Below are 18,221 nucleotides of genomic sequence, written 5' to 3'. Positions count from 1 at the left end.
GCTGGACTTTACCGAGTAAATTCCATCAGGTTCGAGCCTTAGAAGCCATTATGGAATGGCTCTGGTCGGTGAGCCAGAGAAGCTGCGGAGACCTGGTCGCTCGCTTCAAGCAAGTGTTACAGCTGGGCAGAAATGTAGGGACCAGGCCTCCGTCGCTCGGTAATCAAAGTTCCATTCAGGGCGATCTCGCAAACAAATCGCAGGACTCATGTTTGGACAGGGAGAATCTAACGAGGGCCCTCGTTAGATTCTCCCGTTTGCGTCCATGGCTCTAATTTCACAGACACCTGCCCTGGCGGAATGAGGCATTTCATTCGCGGTGGTAAAATCCAGCGTGTTTGCATGGCGTGGCTGCTGCCTTTGGTCGACAACCAAGTCTCCAATAATTGGTTTCATGGCTTTAGGGCTCCAATGCGAAAGTACCCACTCGCCGAATGACTCGGAGCATGGTGATGGTCAGTTGTGAGACGTTGGTTTGGAAACGGTCTCACCACTTGCTTTACAACATGGCGCTGCCACGTTGGGACGCAAGCTGCGACTATCCTCAGTCAAAAGCGCCAATACGATAGATAATGAGCAGATGCAGAAAGGAAGACTCCTGTATTACGCCCCCTAGACTCTAGGCTAGAGGCCGATATAGATAATTGGGGAGGACGCGGAGATGCACGCACTCTTACATATAACGATCTCGCTCACCTGGAGTAGCGCATGTTGTAGTAACCTGTACTGCGTCGCGACATTCGCTGTTCGGAGATTTTAAAGAGATGCGGAGAGTAGATCGGTGCTGACATTGGAGACTGTAGCGGTGTGTTCCTCGGCGAGAAGAAGCACGGCATCTCATGGCTAATTCGAGGTGATTCAATCGACGCTGCCGGGCTCATAGGTTCCACGTAATTAGAGATCATGTCGCTGCGATACCCGCCGCTCGGATACAGGTCTCCTACTGATGTGGGCGTGGGGGGATCGCTGCCGCCGTAGAACAAGAACTGCACCTGCCTCTCCTCCTCTTCTTCCTCGTACGAATAATTTGAGGGCGAATCCGAGCGTGATCCCGACCTCGATCCTGACGATGACAGTGTCTTCGACTGCTGTTCTCTCGTACCTACGTGGCTTCTCGAGAATGCCGGGAGCGACGACGGAGGGCGAGACGAGGTGATATTGTACTTGACGCCGTGCTCCCAGCGGTTGAACATCTGCGGAGACCTGTGCACACCGGGCGATGTCTTGCGGTAGTAGTCGGGGTCTAGTACATCGCAGCAACTGGTACAGTCCTCGAAAGGCCGACACACGAAGTCCCAAACGCTATGGAAGAATTCGGACAGTCCCATTTTTGATCACCAGAAGTCTCCGTTGCAGTCGTTCCTGTTTCCTGTAGAGCGCGATTTGACGAGTTGTTGTCTTCCACTACTACAGAGCTCTGATAGATAATGGTTATGCAGAGGAGGGCGTGTGAATTGAGCAGCGGTGAGGGCGAAGACGAGTTCGTCCGTCAATGGCCGCGTCTTTTCTGACTGTGCGAGGAGGGACTTTCGTCCGATAGAGCACACAGCTCAGAGATATTCCCCCCCTCCACACAAGCGTCGCAGGGCAGGGTGCATTCATGGTCATAGAAGCAACCGTTGAACATCTCGTTTGTCTGAATACTTTTAGTGTCAATAGCCACTGGTTGTACTGTTGTAGAGGAAAGGGATACTTGCACAGCTCAAGGCGCTGACTATAAAAGTTGCATTGATACAGTCACTGCAATACCACGGATCGAAACAGATAGGGGCGCGATGCGTCGGGACTATTGCTATAATACTCCTGGAACAGTAGATAGCTCAGCTACCGACTCAGTCAGCGCTACTACTCCGGTGTGTAGTGGGACTTAAATGAAAATGGATGTGAGTTTGTTGGTATCGTCTGGTTGATGCAGCTCAAGAATCTTGACCAGCAGGCTGGTGTGCTGCGATGGGGCCATATGGGACTCTGACTCAGCACCAGCAGCAAGCCGGACGCAGTTCATTAGGAGCTTCATGTGGCTCCTATTACTACATATTGTATTGATAATGTGGTTTACCAAGCGAATGGCCAGGGGAACGTCAAGGAAACCCTGCGGGTCGAACAAGCTGCTTTTGAATAAGACTGTGCTCGTAGCGTCGCTACGTCGAGAAGATACGCTCGCTGCAAAATGGCGGACAAACCATGAATCCATAGTCTTTCGCCGGATCAATTTCATCACCTTGTGTCTCCTCCCGTTCGTGTATTATATCTCAAATGGCTGCAATTCAGACCTTCCCCATCAAAAGCACCCACTCAAAATGCAACGTGAGTTGGTGTCTGTGGTGTCTGTATTTCCGAAACTTACTCTGCCGTCTCCCCTCTATCCGTTATGTTAACGCTACTGCTACTTGTTACACCAAAAAATATTTAAAAATCATCCGACGCTAACCCGCCAGGCGTCATTCTCAGTTGCTCACTTCCTCTCTGCGTAGATAGCTTTCCCATAAGATTAAAACTCGTACTCCTTCGGGTCGGGCAGGATGCTACTGCGACGCATATTCTCCACCAAGGGCGGCGAGAAGAAGAGCGGCATCTTGGCCTGCAGCGACGGTCGGATATCGTTCTGGTGGAGATCGTCCAGCTCTGACGGCCTCAGCTCCGGCTGGAACGTACTGTCAGTGTCGCTGCCCCCAAAGAAGAGGAAGGAAACGCGTTGAGGTTCTGCACCTGACTCGTCACTCGAGTCGGCGAGCAGCAGGTCTGACGGGTCCGTGGGTGACTGTTTCGTCTTGTTGAAAGGCAGCGGGTTGGCTTTCTTCTCCGGCTTAGGGTGCTCAACCTTAGCCTTCTTCGCCTTCTTGGCCGGCGACTCCTCAGTGTGAGGCGAGGTAGCCACTGAATCGTTCTCTTGGATGGGGGCAGTCTCAGGGGCCGCCACAGCCGCCACGTCTAGCGGCGCTTCGGGCAACGACCCGCGATGCGAATGGGACCAGCGTGACCAGCGCGACGTGCGGCGCTGCGAGGCCTCACTATCGCTAGGTGCCGTGGCGTCGTCGGCGTCGCTGCATTTGCGCTTGAAGAGGCCGCCGATGGCACGCATGAGGCCGCTGTGCCTGCGTTTTGCTGGCGGATCGGCGGCAGCGTCGCGAACGGGCTCGGCTGGTTGCTGCTTTTTCTCTGGTGCGGCCTCCGGTTCGGCTTCAGGTGCTGGCTGCGGAGGGAATCCCGGCACCGGCGGGGGAGGTGCGCGTGGACGCGCCGGCACCGGGGCCGGAGTGGCTTGGGATTCTGTTGCAGGCATTAGGCAAGAGCTTAGCTTTCGCGGGGAACTGGGAGAATGAGGAAACATGGGTTCGCGTCTGGTTGTATCATTGGTTCTTTGCCTTTCGGCCCGTTTATGTGTGCCGCATGTCGCTACTACTCCCGTTCAAGTGCTGATCGACAAGAAACTAATTTTAAAAAATAAAATTATATACTTTGCTGAATATTTAAAGTACTTAAGTCGACGCTTAAGTGTATCCAAAAGACAGCGCCGTTTTGTGAGGCTTAACTGGTGCTTTCTTTTGAAAAAGCAAACTTCTCCTGACAATCTGATTTCGAGCCGCGACACTGAGGCTTTTAAAATATTGTGCTGCGCCACGACGACGCTGTCGCGCCGAAAAACGCCATATTTGCAAGTTGTTTTCGCGGCACCGGGCATGGACGATACGCTTTTCGTCGCCATCGATGAGGCTTCAAGCTTTTAATCAAAGCTTTGGGACGAGATGCAGAGCTGCCTCGTTATTCCGGCGCAGTGCGACTCGCACTATGTGTGGCTTGTGCTGTCCCGGATGCAGGCTGAAGATGGTGAATCGCACCGTCGGAAGCTCCGACTTGGAACGTCAGTCCTCGCAGAAAGTCGGCGGTGAACATGGACGCTTGAGGTTTGACGTGTACGCGAGCCCACGATACTCATGTGGTCATGTTATTAAGATGGGACAGCCTAGTCCCCGGCAGCGTTGGACGTATGCAAAACGCGAAAGAACAGTCCGATATGTGCTGTGCTGGTATTCGGCGGTAATGGTCATGAAGACGTTGCAGACGGATGATCAGGCACGCGTAGCACGAAAGACAGAGCTCTCCAGAGGTGGCAAACTTTAGGGATGGTGCTACAATTGTCGTAAGATACAATTTGTGACAAAGGGGTAGCCAGTCCTAGATACTGTAATCAATTTGAAGTGGTTTTCTCTACAGTCGTACAGAATAATATATCGCTTTACAACCAATCATCATCGAGTGTTGCCATTTACAGAATGAAAGGTGCTTGTTGGTTACCGGTATCTTACCACTGCTGTCGGATAAGCTAATACGGCCAGGGGTTAATGGTAACTCCAAAATCGGTGAAGTTAATATTGTGAAAATATCACCTGTTGACCAGTTAATATAAAAAATATCTCCTAATAGAGAGGTTGTGCAACTGTTACAAAACTGCGAAATTGCCCAGTGAGGAGATATCCGATTTGAAGGGGATTGTTCGTTAGAAAAACCTTGTGCTGCTGTCACCTTCAAAAATAACAGGAAGGAATGGACAGTGAGAGCAGTAGCTCTGAAGATGATGATGTTGTGGTCGCTGTGCTCCTCATGCGCGAAGCCAATCGACCTTCACGTTCCCGGTTCAATTTTGAACGATCTCAGACTGATCCAGTCTGGCGCGAGAAGTTCCGATTTGACAAGGAGGAAATTATGCTGCTTGTACAGCTTTTTGGTTTACCTGAGCCTTTCCCTACTACACAGCGATATAATGTTGCAGCGCTTGAAGCGCTATGTATCTTCCTACGGCGAATGGCTTACCCAGTACGGCTCGGCGACTTAGAAGACCTATTCGGACGTGATACCACTGCGATTTCGTCCATTTCTAATGCCGTTCTTGACTTTATTTACGACAAATTCAACTATATCCTAGAATTCGACCATTCACGACTAAATGCTGACACACTTTCGGCGTACGCCGAGGCCGTGCATGCTAAAGGAGCCCCTCTACAAACTTGCGTCGGGTTTATAGATGGCACAGTACGAGGAACCTGTCGTCCCACACGTAATCAGCGCTACATGTACAACGGACACAAGGTCAGAGACTTTCTAGATGTGAATGTTTGGCTTTGGAACTAAAACTCGTTTGTTGTCGTAGAGAAAACACGCACTAAAGTATCAGTCCGTGATAGCTCCTGATGGCATCATAATTCATCTAAGCGGACCTTATGCTGGCACGCGCCACGATGCTTTTATACTTCATGAGAGTGAATTGCTTGAGGTGGCCGCTGAATCTCTTCGTGCTGATGAAAAACATTTTGTTTTCTATGGCGATCCTGCTTACGGTAGACAAGAGCACATTATTGCACCCTTTAAAGGTGCACAGTTATCGGCAGACGAACAAGAGTTTAACGCGCGCATGAGTTCGGTTCGAGTAAGCGTTGAATGGGGCTTTGGTAAAATTATTCGCTACTGGGCTTTCGTTGATTTTGCAAAAAATCAAAAGCTCTATCTGCAACGTATTGGAAAGATGTACGTCGCTGGTGCGTTTTTGACAAACGTACACACTTGCCTGCGTGGCAGCCAGACCTCTTCATTCTTTGCAATGACACCACCAACAGTTGAACAGTACTTAGGACTTCAATAAGCAGCTCAACTTTTTATTTGGATATTTTTTCTATCAACTGGACCATAAGACCCATTTGCGATGACATCATCGCTAGCATTCTGTCTGTTTTGTCCTTGTCTTGCTGTTGCCGCTGCTCTTCAAGCGCGAGTCGTCGCTCGTCAATTTGTAGTTGCCGCTCTTTCAGCGAGTGTCTATTATTGCGCGATGAAGCGCGGTCCTCGAGAAAACCTAGCAATGCATCCGTACTTGACCGCTTTTTCTTTTTGGTTGAAGGTGGCGTAGCTAACTCCGTGTCTGAGCTGAGATATCGTTTGCTACGCATGCCTTGCATGGCGCTACGAACTATGTCAGCAGACGCAGCTTCACGGCGCTCAGCATCTCGTTTTTCTTTTTCAGTTTTGTCTGCCTTTTGTTGTGCATGTCCCTCTGTCTACATATAAGAAAGAGAATGACTTAGCTTTACGCAGATTAAGAAACACAACATTACATCGTACCAGCTCAAAACAGTCTGTAAGTAGCTGCTCTCGTTCTTCGTAGTCTTCTGTTGTACCTGATGCCCTTAACGACTCCAACTCCTCTCGTTTGAATACTTCCATGAGCGTGTAAAAGCGACGACGACACGCTTTGCCGTCGGCAGTGCACAATGGCAGAGCTGCTTTTATCCCACTGGCGACCTTGCCCCATGCTGCCTCTGTTTTGCCGTGCCCAGCAGCCCATGGCGTGTGCTTGATCACCTCCTTTAACAGAATGACGTCGCTGGAGGGAAGGAAGCGAAAGGCCTTCTTTCTCTTTTTCTGCGCGGAGTCATCAGCCGCGTCGCCAGGAGCTCCGTCAGCTCTATCGGTGTCCGCGACGTCCCCCCCAGGAGCGCAATCTTTATCTGTTGCTTCTAGAGCTTCGTCAGTGAGGGTGCTTGCTCCTGCTTCCATGGCGCTGCGTCAGATCAAGGCGTTTTTGCTTCTGCTACTGTCCGTGGCCAGTGAATGGTCTGTAATTTGCGTGTACAGTGAGCAAGGCATCACTGTGCTTTGTCTTCACCAGTTTTGACAGTGAATCTCCTACCCCTAAGTCATAGCAGCTCACAAGGCAAACTCACTGTTATATGACAGCAGCACAACCTCTCTAATATTTTCTTCTGAGACAATATGATATTATTAAATATCAACTTAATATTAGTTAATATTAGTTAATACGATATTATATTTTTCAAAGATGGCGTAATCGGGCTAAATTCACCAATCAGATGTCGCTAACGCTCGACTAGCTGAAGTATTTCTAATCAACCGTGAGGGAGGGACAATTGTGAGAGTGACGGCAAGGTTGGCGTCGTGTGTTGGCACTGCTGAGCGCATTAATCTAGCGCCACAGGCAGCTGGTTTATTAGACGCACGATGTGGACGAGGAGATCGGTAGAGAACAAGAGAATGGTCTTGATTTCGCTCTATCAACGTTAAACAGCTGCAAGCGTTTGCAGTTTTCCATCTCGATCGCCTTTGTCTGTGTCACAGTGAAATACTGAGCAAATACTCGTCAGTCTTAAAGCCTACTGCTTTTCTACATAGAACCTGATCGAAAAAGTTATTTGGCTCCGCTCGGTCCACAGGGTAAGGTGGCAAGAAACATACTTAAGTGGGAAAATATCATAAAATATCATGTAATATCTAATATTTTTCAGTTCTCCGAGCTAATATTAAAATATTATGTTAACTTTTGCCAAAATGATATACTATTAGTATTTAATATCGAAAATAGTACTATTGCTATCAAAAATATCATATGATATTTGGTTACCATTAGCCCCTGAATACGGATACATGTGAGCCATTTATAAAGCAATTTCAAAAGCGTGGCACAAGAGCGACGGCATGTTCGACACCAATGTCGATTTCACCGGGATTGTCGTGGCAATTGCCGTGGCAAAAGACGGTGTCGCAGTATTCCGCGCCGATCGGGATTTGGGTCGAGCCCGCAGGTATCCAATTTCGCGGCTGCTGTCGTCTGGGCAGCCCATGAAGAACAAGAATTCTATGGGCGCAGAGCTCGCCGCTTTATCATCTGCGGCAGACACATCTTCATCACTCACTTGGGCCGTGAAGGATGAGCGCATAGCCCAGATCTCGGCCAAAATCTCCTCGTTTGACGTGATACTGCAATCGTACACGGAGGATGCCGACAGCAGCGCGATCCGGTTGCTGCTGCTACCTCTTTCTCTCAGTGACCTGTGGGACTTTCGAGCGAGTTTCTGCTTCTTGCGAGCTTCTTTCCGCTCTTGCTTAGCCGCACGTTCCAACGCCTTGCGAAGCTTCTTCTGGTCGTTCTTGGCAATCTGAACAGGGTCTTGTGCGCGAAACGACCGCATGGACATTGTCAGCCCGAGACGGTCTGAACACGCACGGGCCCCCTTGAAGAAGGTTGGCGGGGAGATTGGTCTGCTGTTACGCATGGCGAACTCGACGGACGGAGTTTGCGTGTACGGTGCCTGAGGGACTCCTTTCACAGTGGAAACTGCCTGTACACGACGTGATGAACGACTACACTGAAGACGCCACTGTTTTCTCCCGTCGCGGGGGTGATGTCGCCGTAGCGAGCTGAGGCTAAAGACTCGAGCGAGGCTTTCGAGAAGCATTTCCAGCTTGTGTGGAATGTCCGGTGGGTTTAGTTGTGATTCCCCGATATTTGGTAGGCCACACCCAGTAGCAGTCATTTCCTCCAACGTCACTAAGTTTTGTGTTGGCGGCTGTCCAACAGACGTCTCAGTGAGACTCTCATGAAATTGTGGATGTACTAGAGCTGCTACCGCAACGTAGGCTGTTCAGCTTGGCGACATTGGAAGGGTTCTCCAGCTGGTCCTACAAAAATGCTATCACATAAACAATTTCGATTGAGCCGTAGTTGTCCAGTTGCTTTTCTTATGCCCCGATGTTGAATACATAGGCCGATCATTTTTGGTTTAAAAGTCAGCCGCCCCACCCACACACACTGTTTTCATGGGAGCTTATTCCACGTAGCACGGGGGCAGATGCTTATATGGACAAGTCCTTCTGGTTAAACTGGTCATACAAGAATTACGAACGTAGCTTTACTGTACATTGAGATCGATATCTTTTCTTCACTGGGTAAGGTTATCTTATGGGCTAGCGATGCAGGTGTTACTGCTCTTCTAAGAAGTCATTCAGCAGTTTTGAAACGACCTCGAATCGTTCGCATGGGGTACACCCTAAGCGATATGAAATGTCTTTTGCAGCACGGAGTAGCTGGTTCATGAATGCTTCTAGCTGGTGTTCACGGTTGCGCACCAAATAATCGTGCACACCCATGACAGTAGCGATGCTATTATGGTTTGGGAAGCGCGGCGGAAATATGCTAGAGTGGACGAGCTCCCGTACACGCGAGCAGTATGGGCACCAACGCGCGTGGCTCTTGTCCTTGGAAACCCTCACCACGTCGCTAATGGCCTTACGCAGCGCACGGAATGCTGAATATCGATGCTCCACGCAGTAGTCTGGCGTCCGATCGTCTGTCGAACACTTGCTCTTCTTTGCGATACCTTTCAGTGTTGATTGCATGAAGACGTCTACACCTTTGCCAATCCAAACTGGTGGTAGTGTAAACCAAAACGGAGTGAAGTAACCGAAGTAACATCTAAATTTGAGGAATAATTTTACAAAATTAGTTTTTCGAGCAATGTAGATTTAGTGTAGTGCAAACTGGCAAGAACGCGAGTGACACATCCAGCAATACGAACTACGGGCGCGCTGCGGACTGGGGTACACACAAAGATGTAAGGGTGCGTGAAAGCTGCGTATGGGCGCCAGAGCACGAGAGTGTGGGTGCACACAGTGACCTCTCAGCTTGTTCAGCCTGCATAATCATCGATAGAGGGACCAAGACGGCCAGCAACCCAATTAAACAGAGTACATCAAGGATGAGAGCTTTGGGCTGCGCTTGCAGACCGTGGGGAATGGAAGGAGAAGGGGTTGCAGCTCTGAGTTTCCTTCTCAAAAACGGCGCTCAGCGATTGACGTGCCATCAAGCGCTCGTGTTGGGGCTGCTTGCCTGGACGGTCAGCACTAACGGCGTCCGGTGCGGGGCGCTCGTGGCTATAGCCAATGCACTAATGTAATGTACGTGGTGCATGTGCAGTACTTAAAGTACTGCACATGCAAGATACTGTTATCGAGGCGACCATCGAGCAAGATATATTCATCATTTTGCTTTACACTAAATCCGCATTGGTCTGGATTAATTTTGGGGATTTCTAAAAAATTTAAAAATAAATTTCTAAATAAGGGACACTCCGTTTTGGTTTACACTACCACCAGTAGGCTTGGGAAATGGATTGAATCGGATCAATCGATATGTCTCGTCTGACTAATCCGATCGAGGTTGAATTCGTTTCGATCTTATTCGATTGAATCCGATTGATCGATCGATCGGATCCAATCAAAAATGTATAAGATTCTAGGAGAAACACAAAAAATGATATAGTCCCTTGTGCTGGGATTCACAAGAAATACGTTCTTGTAGGTATAGAGTCTACCCTATGACATTTAAAACCTTTACGATTCTATGAAACGATTTAAGACGTTCTGCATTAAATATTTGAGGTCATATTGTCGTACCGTACGTGTTGTTCGTCTCCAGGATGAGTTTTCCTGCAGCAGGAGTCCTAGCAAGAAGTTTTCTGCTAGGAAGTGTTTTTCGTAGGAGCCTAAGGCAGAGGAAAGTGACGAATTTTATTGTGTGTGGCTCTACACTACCCGTCGGGACGCCGTCATGAAATCGTCAGCAGACGCACCTTCCGTATATTCAGTGCAGCATCTCGTTTATCGCGGAATACCAGCAATAGAGACTCCCGGAACACATCCGAAAACTACGCCACCGATTACGTCTGCGGCTAGCCCACTGCAGACTCCGGCGGAAAATTAATGAGCATATATCCAACAGCGTCGGCGACACGCCTGCAACGCTGTAGCCACGTCGTACCAGCACTTCTGCCTGCTTGTTGTTGAGCACCACCCAGCTCATCGAAGTGCCCGGGAACTTCCACGTCCCGCTGTGAAGCTGTCCATGGCGAGCCGAACATGTACAAGTCGCTCATCAAGAGTCTTGATTGGCGACTTGTACATGTACTTGAATCAAGATCATTGCCGCGCTGTCCGTCGTGGTACGCCCCACCGCTTACCACTTCACCGCCCGAACTATCCGCTCCTCGAAGCTCAAGTCCAAGTGTGATACCTCTCCCTGGCAGTGTCTACCAGCACATCACGGCATTGGCTCGCCACTTCTGGGACCGAACTTCCCTTCGTTGAGGTTGGAATTTTGCGCCATGATCTGTGTGTGATTGAAGTTTTTATACTTGGAATTTGTATGGCTTGATTCGATCCGATCGGATCCGATCGGATCGGATCGGTAGTTGCACCTGCACCAAATTCCTGTCGAGAAGCTACCTCCGTGGGACAGACTAAGGCTGCACGCCGAACGGTAATGAGCTGATTTCACTTCTCTACTTTGGCTTTACTACGTAGGCAAGATACCACATAAGTAGAATCAATGGACGCTCATGACGAGTCGAGCATAAACATTTCGTCGAACGCAAACACTTCATCGAGTGGATATCGGCGATCTCACAGTCACAAGCGTTCCGACATTTGGTCTTTCATTCGTGAGAGCGATGAAGGTTCCTATACCTGCTTGCTGTGCCCTACAGACTCAGCTTGTCGATGGTCATCAATTGCACACACCACTTTTCGCCGCCATCTTAAACGGTACCATCGTGACGAATATTCCGGAGGAGACGACGAGGCTTCAGTGGCTGCAATGGATTCCAAGCAAACGAAGTTACTTGCGTTTGGTTTTGAACGTTTTGTAAAGCAGCGCACTTTTGACAAAGCTGCGGCCGATGATCAGCTTGTGGACTTGATCGTGATGAACTCACTTCCGTTTAATTTGGTGGAAAAGAAAGCGTTTCGATCATTTTGTAAGATTCTTGAAGCCGATTACACGCCTCCAACTCGTAAAACGGTGCGCAAGAAGGTCATACAACGCTGGACATGTGAAAAGGAACTGGCCCGGCACACAATGCTCCAAGAAATTGCGTCGTGTCGTGTGTCTGCCACAACCGACATGTGGACGTCGGCGGCTCAAAAAGGGTATATGGTCGTGACGTTACACTGGATCAATGACGAATGGGCTATCAAGGCCGTAGTGGTTGGATTCACACGGGTGGAGTATCCTCATAGTGGCGTCCGGCTTGCCGATCATTTAATGGATACACTGAGGGCAATGGATGAATCTCTTATCTCGAAGCTGTGGGCAATTACTGCAGATAATGCGACTAACAATGGGACCATGGTCAGAAAAATTAACGAGACACTTGCTGACGAGGTGTTTACCAACGAACAAACAACCGCGGCTTCTACCACGACGGGGGTACATATAGCTGGTGAGGAAGGCAGAAGTTCTCAGCTGAAGGTGATACAAGTTCGCTGTCTCGCTCATGTGCTTCAACTTGCTGTGAGAGAAGGAATGAAAGCGTGCCCCTTAATGGATGATAGCGTTGGAAGTATTCGCGACATTTTGAAGAAGATATCGGACTCACCGTCTTTGCTAGAAGCTTTGCAAGGAGTGTGTGCCGCTGTTAGTATCAAGTATGTTTCTCCAGAACTCGATTGCGTCACAAGATGGAACAGCACTTTGACTATGCTGGCTTCAGCTCGTGCATTACAAAAGGCGATCGAAGAACTGCTGCGTAGAATCCGCGAGCGCCATGAAGGATACAGAGACTTGTCAATTGGTCATACACATCGTCTTGCCTCCCCCATTTCGGAGACTACGTGGAGTTACTTGACCGAGTTTACGGCGTTCTTGAAGCCGATCAAAGCAGCAACTACTATGATGTCTGGAAAAAATTACCCCACATTCGGTGTAACACTTGTTGTCTTCCATTTGATCTCGAAGCATGCGTCAAAGATAATGCAGAATGCCGAGTCGTGGTACACTAGGGACTTTGCACGTGCCTTTAAAACAAAGTTGGATGAGTACCTCCCGTTGGTGAAGACTCGCGAGGCAAGGATTGCTGCCGTTCTTGATCCTCGAGCTAAGGAACACATTGTGATGATCGACGGTGATATCGAGCAGGCCAAGCGCCTTGTTGAGAACGAATATGAATCTGTGTATCGCAGTAAATACGAACGAACTGTGGGCATCGCCGAGGCTGAGAGAACGCAGGAGGAGAAAGAAGAAGACGATGACGAAGAAGCATTATATGGTCTCATTGATGAGCATTTGGATTTACACGAACCGGTCAACAACACAAATGAGTCGTTCGTGTCGGAGCTACAGCGGTGGTTGGAACACAAGGACAGATCCATGAACCTGAAGACAGGAAGTCGAGCTGTTTGCAACTGGATGAAGAATGAAGCCGCTTCATTTCCGCGGATTCAGATGATGGCGCGCAATTATTTGGCAATTATGGCAACATCAGTCCCAAGTGAAGAGGCATTCTCTGCGTCGGGTGCAACTATTAGTTCTCGTCGTGCCAGGCTTGGAGATGATGCTGTGACAGCGATATCGGAGCTACAAGCGTTTCTGGATTTCAACAAGACATCAGGCGATGTTCATGCTCATCTTTAGTTCACTGACTAGTTCAGTACAGTGAACCATTGATCCCATCAGAATCTATCGCCCAGGCAACGCGCATTAATCTCTCGCGGATATATGGTTGAAAAATGATGTTTTGTGTTTGTCTTCTATCACTTTGGTTGCCAGTGAAACATTAGTTCCTGGTCATGTAATCGATAGCACGTTCTCCAATGGTGTCGGCCATCCACATCAGAATAATTGGCAGCGTCGCCTGCGCGAGGCTGCTGAGCGTCGACAATACTGGAAACAGTTCACCAAAGGCGCCAAGGAAGGTCTTCGTGCTCTTTGTGACGCTTGCCAATTGCTGCACCGGAGATTCCAGCACAGCTCAAAGATGTCCAGCAGCGTTAGCGTCGTCTTGAGAAGCCATCCGAAAGGCAAGTGGTATGTTAATCAGAAGAACAGGAGTGGTCTCGGCACATGACTCTGAATGACACACACGAGCGGAACTGCAAGACACGCAATAGTTCCCAGTGGAGTCGCCGTGTTCCGAAAAGTTATCTGCAATCCATTTGTACTGCTGTCAATTTCATGGAGCAACGATAGGAAATAACTGAACAAGGAAACGTAGCGCAGTTGCTGGAGCTGCTACCACCTTCATGTACTTCTGGGAGCTCCAGGCTCTTACCACGTCGACCACTGTGCACACCACACTCGCGACATCGACTTCAATCACCCAGAACGTGGCACACAATAGATATACACCCAGGATCTACGCAAGATCTGTTTCGACTCATCCGATGAATGCCAAGCTCCACACAGCAAGTACGATCGTCTTCAGCCCATAGTCCACATCCACCCAGTTCGCTTCAATCGCCGGAACAGCATTCGGCTTTGCATCAATTTCCAAATGACGTGACAGCGCTTTTCAAAGTCCAGTGGTGGGTAAAGAGGTGATGTATCTGGTCGATGATGTCGTGGAATGACGGGGCACGAGACTGCACTAGAAAGCCGACCTCTGGAACCGTCGTGGGGAAGTTACCCGGAGAGAGCCACTACCTACTAGAGGACACGCTCAAACGTCCATCAACGCTGCGACAATGACAGGAGCATCATGGACTTATTCGTAGCAGGAACACTGAATGGATCTTCGTTTGGAGACATTTTTCCTGGTCATTGGACTTTACCTAGGTGTTATTGGTGCTAGCAGGCTGCTCAATGATCCCACAACTGGGCTCCATTTGTTCTTACACGAAGATCCGACAGCTAAGATCGCATTCGCTGTGGCATTCACCACGGTGTATTCAATGAGCTCCATGTCTGCAATGGATTAAAACCCATTTAATATATCGCTCGTAGACGTGAAAGTATCATGAACCCCGAAGCTATACACGTCCTGAACGTCTCTCCGTCAATTTGAAAGGGCCGTTCGTCGTCGTCGCTTTGGTTTCCAAACATTCATCTACTTCCCTATGGGGTACGACGATCCGGCATTACAGATACAACTGCATGCCCAAAGTCTCCTTCATCGTCAAACACACATGTGTCACCACGGTGTACGCATTGTAGACATTACAGATACAACTGCATGCCCAAAGTCTCCTTCATCGTCAAACACACATGTGTCACCACGGTGTACGCATTGTAGACATTATCGATTGCATCGAAGCTCCCCCCATGCGAGCTTCCACCTCGTACATTTGGGAGTAATCTCCACACACCATGTTACCACACAAATGCCAGAAGAAGTCGCAACGGAATAAGCGGTAGCGGTTGGAACAGATCGAGCACAATGACGCATTGTGATACAACGATGACAAGTTCCACGTGGATGTGGATGGAGATACAGCTTTAATGACTTCTGACTCGAGCTGGGTGGAGGAGCTCACGGACCAATTGTACTTAGATGACCCGAGTAAACATTCACAAGCTCCGGAATCCCTTTGTCAGTTGGTGAGCCCAGTACCTTTGTACAAGTACGAGTTCGTGGATCCTGCAGCAAGTGACTATAGCGCTGTCCGGCGCTCGGATCGGGAAACCAGCGTAGAACCGGGCATCTGTTTGATTGACGACGCCCAGGTGGCAGTAGCGGGTGTCGTTCAAGGCGTTCTTGACGACCAGAGGCCGTTCGTGGTAGATAGTGTGTGAGCACATGAATTGCTCTCGAGAAATTGACATCCCGATGGCTCCACGAAAGTGGACGTACTGAGTCCATTGATCGATCACCGTGTCGTATCCAATGGGGCAATCCAAATGGGGCGCAGCGATTTGAGGCAGCATATTGAGCGCACTTCGACCGTACGTAGGACTCAAGGCACCAAAACTAATAACGTACTACAGTCGTATCATCGAACTCGAGTTGGTAATCTCGTTCCAACAGAGTGATGGAGAATTTAGGCTCGTCAGTACTGTAAACCCCCCTTCTTGTCTCTCGTAGTGTTGCTTTAAATGTCCGCTTTAAATGGTATTCCACATCGGCTCGCAGTTGAGTAACGAGGGATTCGTCGAATTGAGCTTGTTTGAATCGCGTTGCTTGAATTGATTCTGCGATTGACTGAGTTGACTCTGAGTGAGCTGCGATTCCTGGAAGTGATCAATTGGGCTTTGAGTCAGTTGAGTATCCTTAAATTGAGTTGAACTCTGCGATTCAGTGAGTTAACTGTGAGACAGCACGTTTTCCCTTGAGGCTCCAGGCTGAGAGCAACTGAGTCGACGCTGCGTTAGCTGACAGTTTCTAGTGTTCTTGGATTGAGTCTTCGAGATGACGTGTCGGAGCTGTATCCAGAGAATGTACTGAACCATCCGAGAGCACTGCAAACGCTTGATAAACCTGTGAACGCACAGGTTAATGGACTGAAGAAGTCTATTCTATTCGAGCGTCCTCGACTCATTCAGTCGCAGCTCAGCCAGTCGCAATCACAGGCGAGTTGCAAGCATCCGTTGATTCAAAGTCAGCTCAGTATGTCTTAATTTCATCAGTACCAGTCTCAATCCAAGAACACTCGAGACACCCAATTGACTCAGAGCCATTCACATTCACACTCGTAGTCCTCGACGAAATCTTCACCGTAGTCGTCGTCGATCACTGCTGGACCTAATGCAGCCATGAAGTCTTCGTCCTCGAAGATGCACGAGTCGACGTTAATGACGTACACAGAGTCTCTTCTTGGATACTTTGTTTTCCTCCACTTCATACAGGTCCGAGCAGTCACTACAGACCTCATAAATGACAGTAGAATTCACGACATAGTATGTTGCTGCAAAATTCGCACTTCTGGTGCAGGTCGAAAGGGATTAAACTGCCACATGTGCATGTCCGCAAGCCGAACCGAGTGCGAACCAATATGCTCAGGACGATGACGCATTCACTCCTAGGATAAGCTGGTGCTCACCGCCTTCCGTCCCATTTGGGTCCCCTCCAGTTTGTACAGCTTTCAGATCGAAGGTACTGGATTCTTCAGCTGAAATTGCATCCATCAACGAAAACCGCGTGATTTCCAGCTCTTCATTGACCGTCGTCAGCAACTCCACGAACACCTCGACTTTTCGATTAACAACGTTGACCTGAACTCCGTGGCGAAGACGAACATTGCCTTCGTGCCGGTTACTGTGATGAACCTGACGCTGCGCGACTGCAATATTTCGACGCTCAGCAGTAGCTTCATGCGCGAATTGGATCCAATACCTGGACTTGTCGTGGAAAGCATCCACACCGAGTATGTGGACGGCACATACTCCGCACTGAAGGAGTGTACTTGTCTCACAACGCTCTCACGGTTTTCCGGGGTCGTCGCTCAACACGAGCAGGTTGGAATCGCTATACATCCAGGGCAACGAGATCAAGGACTTCAACGTAACCAAAGATCAGTTCGCGCAGATTCAAGGGTTTACAGCGTTTATCAGTACGAGTGGATCCCCATGGAGCTCTACAGGCAGCAAGTCCATACCTAAGGACATGGTTTCGGCCGACAGCGACAACGTGCTTTTGTGCCAAACACCCGATGACATGGACAGCGCGGTTGCGGCTGTCGATTAAAACCCGCTAGCGTCACCTCGTCTCATAAGCAGTTCATTCCAGTGGTCTTGGCAAATTCCTGCGCTTTAAATCCTCTCACGGTTTCTATGTGCGTCACTGCTGTCGATCTCGCTGCCCTCATAGACAACACGCCGCGGGTTGCTCCTGCGTCCTAAACTAGCGATACTATCGGCGCTGCCGGGGCCGATGCTGATATTCGACGCGGACTCCAACGCCTCGACGGGATCAGCTGCTTCGTCCTTGCTTAACAGTTGTGGTTTCGGTTATTGATGCAGGACTCCTGTTATTGATACACCTGCTGCAGGACTCCTGCGTTTTTGATACTCCTGCAGCAGGAGTATCAAAAACTAGGAGTCTATAGCAAATATGACAGATTTTGTATAATAAAAATATATTGGCCTAAAAACGTTTTTACACAAGGCTGTGAACTTGTCGATCCGATCCGATTGAATTCGATCGGAACGAAAGTGATCGATAGATCAGCCAATCGGATCACAATCGATCATGATCGGATTTGATCGAATCGATCGATCGGATTTTATTTTCGCAACCCATCCCTACCCTCCAACTTTGAAGCTAAGCGTGTACTGCAATTTTTTCAGAATATCTGCAAAGTAAAATATTTAAAAATGCAGAAATAGCTAAGGGCAAAATCACAACAGATTGTATCCGAGTCATAAAAATGGATCTTGAAATATAAAAATGCAATCAAGTGGCACTGATCGTGGATGTAGAACATCACAATATCCCGTCAAAATTGCATTTCCGAACATTCTACTCGGAGTTGTACTTACTTTTTATGAAAGGAAACCTGGCCAGCAGAAAACTACACGGCATTCCGCAAGGGAAAGCAACAAGGACGCACACCCAAGGGAGCCCAAGCTCATCGCCCAGCAAGCTTACTGTGAAGACGTCTTCCCTCCTACTGTAAGCCACACGATCGAGACAAGAAGCCAACTGTAACGGGGTACAATCCAGTGT

At 49.0% G+C, this 18,221-nt stretch overlaps 4 protein-coding genes across 4 annotated transcripts; all 4 read right to left on the bottom strand.

Annotated features, from left to right (window-relative positions):
• Window positions 1–692: 692 nt before the first annotated feature.
• PITG_00012 (uncharacterized protein) lies at window positions 693–1,328 on the bottom strand (the record flags this gene model as incomplete). The annotated part of the gene is made up of 2 exons (XM_002908603.1): window positions 693–1,056; window positions 1,135–1,328. 2 exons carry the CDS (start codon window positions 1,326–1,328, stop codon window positions 693–695), a joined length of 558 nt encoding a protein of 185 aa, XP_002908649.1.
• Window positions 1,329–2,491: 1,163 nt separating this feature from the next.
• PITG_00011 (uncharacterized protein) lies at window positions 2,492–3,082 on the bottom strand (the record flags this gene model as incomplete). The annotated part of the gene is made up of 2 exons (XM_002908602.1): window positions 2,492–2,770; window positions 2,879–3,082. 2 exons carry the CDS (start codon window positions 3,080–3,082, stop codon window positions 2,492–2,494), a joined length of 483 nt encoding a protein of 160 aa, XP_002908648.1.
• A 2,732-nt stretch (window positions 3,083–5,814) lies between these two features.
• On the bottom strand, window positions 5,815–6,549 carry PITG_00010 (uncharacterized protein; the record flags this gene model as incomplete). Its single annotated transcript, XM_002908601.1, has 2 exons — window positions 5,815–5,934; window positions 6,115–6,549. 2 exons carry the CDS (start codon window positions 6,547–6,549, stop codon window positions 5,815–5,817), a joined length of 555 nt encoding a protein of 184 aa, XP_002908647.1.
• Window positions 6,550–7,374: 825 nt separating this feature from the next.
• On the bottom strand, window positions 7,375–10,721 carry PITG_00009 (uncharacterized protein; the record flags this gene model as incomplete). The annotated part of the gene is made up of 7 exons (XM_002908600.1): window positions 7,375–7,380; window positions 7,512–8,110; window positions 8,406–8,469; window positions 8,917–9,262; window positions 9,841–9,878; window positions 10,243–10,331; window positions 10,607–10,721. The coding sequence occupies 7 exons, from the start codon at window positions 10,719–10,721 to the stop codon at window positions 7,375–7,377; spliced, it is 1,257 nt and encodes a 418-aa protein (XP_002908646.1).
• Between the last annotated feature and the right edge of the window lie 7,500 nt (window positions 10,722–18,221).

This window comes from Phytophthora infestans, genomic scaffold (genome assembly GCF_000142945.1).
Source record: "Phytophthora infestans T30-4 supercont1.1 genomic scaffold, whole genome shotgun sequence".
Lineage (NCBI taxonomy): Eukaryota > Oomycota > Peronosporomycetes > Peronosporales > Peronosporaceae > Phytophthora > Phytophthora infestans.
The sequence above is the reverse complement of the archived record's forward strand: the minus strand, read 5'-3'. Positions and strand labels throughout refer to the sequence as shown.